General features: G+C 37.9%; 1 protein-coding gene across 1 annotated transcript; it reads right to left on the minus strand.

Moving 5' to 3' along the window:
• Positions 1–239: 239 nt before the first annotated feature.
• MRPS30 (mitochondrial ribosomal protein S30) lies at positions 240–7,546 on the minus strand. The gene is made up of 5 exons (XM_055245837.2): positions 6,286–7,546; positions 4,707–4,852; positions 3,532–3,637; positions 2,270–2,446; positions 240–638 (listed from the first exon to the last, which is right to left on the minus strand). The coding sequence occupies exons 1-5, from the start codon at positions 6,878–6,880 to the stop codon at positions 349–351; spliced, it is 1,314 nt and encodes a 437-aa protein (XP_055101812.1). The 5' UTR covers positions 6,881–7,546; the 3' UTR covers positions 240–348.
• Positions 7,547–8,654: the final 1,108 nt, after the last annotated feature.

Genomic DNA, 8,654 nt, shown 5'->3' on the forward strand with positions numbered 1-8,654 from the left:
TGCACCCAGCTGCAGTGGGTTCTTTTAATTACTGAATTCAGTATGTTAGCATTTTATCTGGGATTTCTGCATTTATATTAAAATGTGCATTTAATAGCTCAATAACTCAATTTGTCTTATCAGTTAGCAATATACAAATGTAATTATTTTTAAATCAACAAAAGCTAACTAAAATTAAATCTTTCAGTGATGAATTTGAGCAGAGTAAGAGATCTAATAACAGGATGACATAAGAAATATTTGTCTCAAAAATCAATGTATTTAATAGTTGACAGTTACAAATCTCATCATTATTGTTCCTTCAGTAAAATTTAAATATTCCCACAGTTCTCAATCAAATATGCTTTTTCAGTTTTCCAACAGCTGTGATTTTTCTTCTTTTGGTCTATTCAGTAGAAAGTGAACTATCTGAAGTAGAACATCATCATTAAAACCTTTCACATCATTATCCTCAATTGTTTCATAAAGAGGCTTACTTTGTGTACCCCAACATATATTTTTACGAGGGTTATTTTGATCAGCTTGTGTAGTCAGTGCCAAAGTATTTAGCTGGTAGCAGAAAAAGGAAAAGTATTTTCCATCTGTGATCACAGCCTGGGAGACAAAAGGTCGAGTAACATCTGCTTCGCTCCAGAATCCTGTAGAAGAAAGTTATGCTGAAATTTACACATAGAATATATCTTACCCAAACAAAACAAACACATTAGACATTAGAGGGTATCAAATACCTCCTACAACTTACATACTTCATGTAACAAAATCCCTGAAGACCCCAAAGTTTCCTTATCATCTCTATTCTAACCCTATATTTTATTTCTGCACAAATAATGTTTTCCTCCCTTCTAGTATCCTCAATCTCATGATTAATCTTTTTCAACAACGTCAGTCTTATTTACTTCATCTAAGAGCAGCAAGCTCTATCTACACAGATGCCTTCTACGTCTGGTACCATGTCATTACCCAACTACCAAGGCCAAGCAGTAACTTTATTTCTCCACACGTATTTTATGTCATTTTTAATGGAGATAGCAAATGAATAATACGTTAACGTACGGAATTAATTTTATTGTAAAAAGAAGTACTTTATCTTTCAAAAGTAAACAGTGCCATTCTACCATCTTCCAGAAAGTTACTTCTTACTTTGTCTAATTCCATCTACTCCTACTCCCACTTTCTCTATTCAATTCTATTATAGAAATCTAAGTCAATTTTGAGTATAAGGTTAAAATACATATATACTTTAAAAAAAAAGATGAGCCTAGTAATCAAATATGTAGCAAAATTCCTCTTGGATATTCACATAGTGTTAATCTACTTCATATTACATTACTTCAGGTTTTAGAATAAAATCCAAATGCCCCACAATGAGCTCTAATAGTCCTGGAAGACATAGCCTCTGGCTTCCACTATCTCCTTCTACATCATTCTCCTTGTCCCACTCTTCATTACCCTTCATGTTGTTCCTAAATATTTCAGGCCTGTTCCCACCTCAGGGACTTTTACTTGCTGATCCTTTTGCCTGGAAGTGTCTTTACCCAGATTTGTGCATAGGCAGCTCCTCGCCATTCAGGTCTTAGAATAAGTCATTTTTAGGGACCTCCCCTGAATGACTTTGTAAAAATAGATTCTTCTCCATACCTCATTTATACCTGCCCCCCTATAAATCATTCTACTCTTTATGCTAAAGTATTTTCCCCATAGTATTACCACCAGTTATAAACATTACATGCTTATTATCTTTTACCACCCCCCGCCCCCACTATAATATAAGCTCTAAGAAAGCAGGATCTGTTTCACTCAACACTGCATCTTGAACAGAGCATAGCATATAAAAAAGCAGTTACTGTTTATTGAATGAATGAACAATCTCCTAATCCAAATCCTGGATATAACCTTTAAAGAAATTAGGTAGGATAGCCATTGATGTAATATAAATATTTAATCCACAAAATCATTACCTTTTCTACCTGCGGAAAGCTATTATCTAGAAAGCGCTGACTTAGTTGGCTACAGTCTTTGAAATGCGAGCAAAAGTACATTCACACAGGATATGGTCAAAGTAAAAGATAAAAACAACTACCTCAGTGTCAGATTTCAACTGTATGGTATTTAAACAAGGATTTTAAAACAACTGTACTTTGTGCCAATGCAAAAGTTTAAAAATGTTAAGATTCAACCTATGTTTTAACCCAAAGAAAAAATTTTAACCATTATATTCTTAGAATGTTACAAATACCTTCAAAGAAAATGCTATAAAATTAATTTTTACCTTGATACATAGCTTGCGCTCCAGTCCACGCAAAAAGGCTTGCGATAGCATTAGCTCTAAAAACAACTTCTATCTGATCAGCACGGTTTTGTCTCAAAAGCCTTTCCCTACTTAATTTGTCAGGTAACAGATGAAACTGGGTGTGACCGTAACAGCAAGGATCTGCAATTTTTGAGCCTGAAGAGCAAAATAAAAATATTTCAGATGAAACAAACATGTAGAACATCTGGAGCACATATTTTAGTATTTGAGCCTTTTTTTTTCCTTCTTTATACATCATATTCTCAGTACTCTAAATACCTAAGTAGGAATATTAGTTTACTTATATATCTTATGGATCATAATAAAATTAAATTTCACAGGAAAGCATAATTTCTCAATCTGCTGGCTATCATAAAGCCCCTCATAACATGGAAGAAGTTGAAAGAATATATAGAAAAGTTATTTAAAATTTCTATGATCTGTTTTCTCAAATCCCTTAGTCATGATTAGCTATGGTTGTCTCCTTGTCATATTAACTAAGAGGATACAACCACTTCAAGACTTTAATTACTTATTTAATGAAATAATTACACACTTTGCTCCTAATTTTTAAAAATGATTTTTACACTACTTTTCTAAGTAAAAAAAAAAAAGTAGCAACATTTCATGAAATGCTGACATTATTGATTTTAGTGGTAGTCTTTTCAACAAAAAGTTCCTTGCAGGTCACTCCCTAAGACCACAGTGACTGAGAAGAGGCTGATAAAATCGGTCTGGAGGGCTGGTATAAAACCTTCTTAAGACTTCTTCACATTGGGTAGGAATTAACAAAGGAAGCAAAAATGGCAAAAGAATAAGCTGCATGAGGGAGGGCAGACATCAGGCATTACGAATTTGTGAATTCCTTATCTTACCACCATGCATGGCACAAATAGGACACTTAAAAAAGCCAATTGCTATCTCCAGTCCAGTTCTAAAAGTTTTTACTTTTAAAAAAACACAAATTAATTTTTCTATCTAATAAGTCAACAAAGCCTATTTTCTAAAGTTAAATACTTCTATTTTGGTAGAAACAAGTAAAATTTCAAATAATGAACTTAATATTTTCTTTCCAGTGTTTATGCATGTTGCAATAACCTGAGATTATGAATTATATTGCTCACGGACTATGTAAACCTCTCGGTCTTCAAAAATTAATTCCTCATTGTAGTCAATACTCCAAATTTGCATAGGACACTTGGAACACATTTATGGTACAACATGTCAAAAGGGAAACTTACCAACAAATATGCGGTTTTCATACTGCCGTTTGAATAATGGAAGTTTGTCTGGTTTACATTTTATAGTGGGGATTTCTATAGGAACAGAATAATCCAATGGCACAAACTTAAAGAAAAAGAAAAGACATACTAAATTCACAGCAACATTAGTATGTATTTTACTCACACTCATTAGATTTAAAAATCTTAAAATGAGGTGGTTTCACAAAATGATTTGATAATACTATCATCGAATGATGGGCCAAATCGAGCAAGCCCCTGTTTTTACAAGTAAAGTTTTAATGGAACACAGCCCACACATATTCATTTATAAATTGTGTATGGCGCTTTGCACTGTTATGAGCAGAGCTGAACACTTGCAACAGAGACTTACGGCCTGTACAGCCTAAAATTATTAACTATCCAGATCTTTTTTTTTTTTTTTTTTTTTTTTTTTTTTTTTGAGACGGAGTCTCGCTCTGTCGCCCAGGCTGGAGTGCAGTGGCGCAATCTCGGCTCACTGCAAGCTCCGCCTCCCGGGTTCACGCCATTCTCCTGCCTCAGCCTCTCCGAGTAGCTGGGACTACAGGCGCCTGCCACCACGCCCGGCTAATTTTTTGTCTTTTTTAGTAGAGACGGGGTTTCACCGTGGTCTCGATCTCCTGACCTCGTGATCCGCCCGCCTCGGCCTCCCAAAGTGCTGGGATTACAAGCGTGAGCCACCGCGCCCGGCCACTATCCAGATCTTTACAGAAAAAGCCTGACAACCCCTGACATGAAAGCATAGACAATACTCAAAATATACTTGCTTTTCTCCAAAAGAACTGCAAATATGTAAAATGGCCCAGCTGATAACTGTTAAACTTCCTTGATTTATGAATAGTCTAGTAAATTACAATCACAAATTACAATCATAAACTATTTCAGAATTTTTATATTAAGAGAAACATATAGATCTGTATGGTCAGGCAAAATGACCCCTTAACCCGTTATTGTTAAAATGGTTAACTGACCTTTATGGAGTATACCAAAGCATATTTAAAAAGCTAAAAAGATTTTTGAGACGTGATGTCTTCAAAAAGGAAACTTGAAAGGCAAGAGATCCACCTGAAACATTTTATTCTACTATTACTCAACCCGCCTATGACAGATCTTACATGAGATATCAATAGATAATAATCGCAATAAATCCTTACCTCTGCGAGTTGCTTGGATATTCGAATCTGGTTGTTTGGTTTATCATCTATCTGGTATCGCAAGTTATCAATTCGACCTTTCCGATGACCACAAGGAATGATTTCTTCACCACGCACCCAGTAAAAATGAACTGGGCATCTATAATCTATCAAAAAGATATTCAAAATTTTTTTCATCTGATCATCTAAATAAATTTGGTTACTATTAGAACACTAAAGAGTACTAACTTAGCAAATGATAACTTAAGAATGATTGAGGTAAGAGTCTGGGTTATGTGGTAATTTAACTATTATGACTTAAATATAACATTCAAACATTTATTGTCTACTTGTGCCATCATTACAATGAACATTAACCAAAGAGATTCCCCATTAGGAGTAACAGAAAATAAGATTAACAAGAATATCATTCACCATAAATAAAAATAGGGCTATTTTATAAACATCCAATTCAATTTTCACAGTAACTCCCAAAAGTATGTATACTTTTCATTATCTCTATTTCATACAAGAGGAACCTGGGTCTTGACAAAGTTAAATAGGTTTTCTAGGCCATCCATCAGTAGTCGTCTAAGTCCATGACGCTTTCCTCGAGACCACTTCTTCCTCAACTGGGGAAGGGAAAAAACATGCGCACAAGGCTAGGTTGAGCACACATCTACAGTCCTAACATTACGTCAATAAATATTAAGACATCCACTTGGTAGAAGATAGAAAACGATGAACGCGTCAAAAACAATAATTTTTAAAATTATTTATACGTTAATTACTTTTCATGTCCGCCGTAAACAGTTACACAGAAGCTGCTGATTTTTTACTAGGAACTTGGACTGAGAGTTTGAAGTTTGACTCCCCTAATCTGTTAGCTACAGGGTGTCAGGCAGACACATTTAACGTTTTTACGCCTCAGTTTGTTACATTTTTGTCTTTTTTTCATTTACCAAAACATTGCTACCTGTCGTGAACGGTTATTGTGAGGATTAATAAGTTGGCACATATAAAATTTAGAACAGGGCCTAGCACATAAATACTGAATAAACGTTAGGTATCTTAGTTAATACTTCATTTAATCTTCACAATTCTACGACAAAGAACTACTACCGTAAAACGCGAAAAATTAAGCAAAAAAGAAGTTACTAAAGAAAAAGACATATTAAATTTAAAATTAAGGTAAAAAGAAGTTACTACTCAGCCATGTGACACATGGTCACACAGCTTTCTGGTGGAACAGCCAAAAGGAAACCTGGCCCTCCCTACTCTCTTAAGTGGCGTTTCTCTTCATCACCACTGCTCTTCCATTTGGCTAACACTCACAAAGTAGAGCCCAGGACTGGAATCCTGGAGAGCTCAGGCTTTCAGAGTCGAAGAGCTGGTAGGTGTCAGCGCAGCCACACACACCTAGTCTCTAGATTCCTAACGCAGTGACTGTTACAAAACCAGGCCACACCAGATAGGAGCGAAAGGACTAGGAAAACATGAACAAAGCAGAGAGAAAGAAATGACAAGGGGTAAATCTGCGGCAGAGTAACCCAGTACAATCCCCATCTCTCCCTTCCGCCCTGGGGAATCCAAGGCTCACCGAGGGCGGCGGCGGCCAGAGTCGGGTTGTGTGGGCTGAGGAGGCCCACGAGGGTTGACACCAGCTGATCCAGGAAGGGCAAAGATATGACCTCCCTCTCCTCGGAACGGTGCACGCGCCGCTTGCGCCGCAGGTAGAAGTGCTCCTGCAGCAGGCAGTCGCAGGCGACCGCACGCAGCGCCGCGAAGTCCAGCGCGGGTTCGGGCTCCGGCTCGGGCTCGGGCTCCGCTGGGGGCGGCGGCAGACCCGACAGGAACACGGTCTTGGTGAAGTACTGGTACCAGCGGTCGGCGTTCAGCGCGAAGGTCTGCGGGTAAACTATGTACTTCATAAACTGCATCTTGGTGAGGATTTGCAGCTTCTCGTCTACCGACTCCGCAGCGTGCACCGTCGCCTGCCAGCGCTCGATCCGCCGCAGCCGTGCCGCCTTGCTTTTGGCTGTCATGGAGGCCACAATCAGCGGGTACCGCGCGACGGGGGTCGCCGCGACGTCTTGGCAGGTCGTTTCTGTAGCCGTGGCGGCGGCATTAGCCGCGGTATGCAATGAAAGCCTCGGACCGCGTAGCAAAGGCCTCCAACACCTGGCCGCCGCCATCTTTGCCCTCGATTCCGGACCCGGAGGTCAACTTAAGCAATTGTCCCTCCTCTCTTGCTGTAGGGACCAATCGGAAAGCGGAATCTGAGCCAGTCCGGGAAAGGCCGATTCTCAGTGGGCGTGGGTTATGTTGCGTCATTCACGGTTTAGCCAATCATATAACTTCTCCAGTAGCGGTTTCCTGCGTCTGTAGATGGAAGGAAGAACTTGTGTGCTTAGGCCTTACTCTGGGAGGAGATGCTGCCACCTAGGTTACTTGTAGCCATACGGCAACTTCCCTTGCCAGGTACTATTTAGGAACATCCTGCAGGAAAATGGCAAGCCCTTGGTTAAATTTATTGGCTTCATTTATGTATCTAACAACACTTCTTTTCTGTTTTAGTTCTAGGAATAGAAACTTACTTTTGAAAATACAGTACTAGCATGTTTTTCAGGATACTTGATTAAAAATTATGCAAGCATCACTCGTGACCTACTACTCATCTTTGGGAAAATAATTCCATATATTTTTCTGTGCTAAATACAGATAATTTGTTTAATGAGATTTATTTTGAAAGGGGGGTGCATTTTTACTTGGATTTAACTGGGGAAGACAGAAAGAAAAGAGAAAACTGTTAAAGAATTGTGTTTAAATTTTGCCTCGTATTAAAACCCATTATAAATTCAACACGAGTTGTTCTTACTAATCTGTGAGCCTCTTAAAACGGGACTGATTTAATTTTTAATCTTCAGCAACAAATTAATACTTGTGCATAATGGGTGCTCACTAAATATCTGCTAAAAAAATAATCACTGAAGTCTCATTTCGGGTAATCTAATTTATTGATTCACTCTTCTGTAATTAGGAACTGGAATATTAATTTGGATTTATTGTAATAATTCTTCAGGGTATTAAAACACAAATGTCTTGTTGCTAAAAAGAATTTATAACTGTATATATATATATATATATATATATATTTTTTTTTTTGAGACGGAGTCTCGCTCTGTCGCCCAGGCTGGAGTGCAGTGGCGCAATCTCGGCTCACTGCAAGCTCCGCCTCCCGGGTTCACGCCATTCTCCTGCCTCAGCCTCTCCGAGTAGCTGGGACTACAGGCGCCCGCCACCACGCCCGGCTAATTTTTTTTTTTTTTTTTTTTTGTATTTTTAGTAGAGACGGGGTTTCACTGTGGTCTCGATCTCCTGACCTCATGATCCACCCGCCTCGGCCTCCCAAAGTGCTGGGATTACAAGCGTGAGCCACCGCGCCTGGCCAACTGTATATTTTTAAGTTAAAACAGATGGTACGGTTTAACTTTGAAATTGCAAGTCTATTAAACTGACCTTTAGCAATAAAATACAATACTTCAGTTTCATTAATAATATCTTCTGCGAGAAGTTGCTAGTGGAATCTAAAATATCCTTTCTACATTGTTAACAAAAGGAGGATATAAAAACTTGAGATCTTTAAACCGATATTGAATATTTAAAAAGTGAGGTGCTCAATTTTATGTAAGTTGAAGTGACAGTTTTTTGTGTAAATAAGTAATAAATACGCTGTTCGAGAATGCATCATAGAAATCCTAGGTTGATATTTTTTAAATTCTTATAGTATTACAGCATAGATTTTAGGATTAGAAATTAGAGCTAGAGATCAGTTAACACCAAAAGACATCATCCTGTCAGAAAGTGTCTGTATGGTTTTTTGTGAGTGAATCAAAATAACTTCAATTTATTCAGTACTTACTGATTATCAACATTATGAACCAAGGAAGGAGGCTGTGGGAAAGAGAG

Source organism: Symphalangus syndactylus, chromosome 16 (assembly GCF_028878055.3).
Source record: "Symphalangus syndactylus isolate Jambi chromosome 16, NHGRI_mSymSyn1-v2.1_pri, whole genome shotgun sequence".
NCBI lineage: Eukaryota > Metazoa > Chordata > Mammalia > Primates > Hylobatidae > Symphalangus > Symphalangus syndactylus.

What these genes read in the sequence shown, in the direction of transcription:
- MRPS30 (XM_055245837.2), bottom strand. Translation starts at nt 6,880, where the DNA reads ATGGCGGCGGCCAGGTGTTGGAGGCCTTTGCTACGCGGTCCGAGGCTT. An exon ending in TCTGGCCGCCGCCGCCCTCG is followed by an intron (nt 4,853 to 6,285) that starts GTGAGCCTTGGA and finishes TCTTTTTGATAG; the next exon opens with ATTATAGATGCCCAGTTCAT. An exon ending in AGCGCAAGCTATGTATCAAG is followed by an intron (nt 639 to 2,269) that starts GTAAAAATTAAT and finishes TTTCTTCTACAG; the next exon opens with GATTCTGGAGCGAAGCAGAT.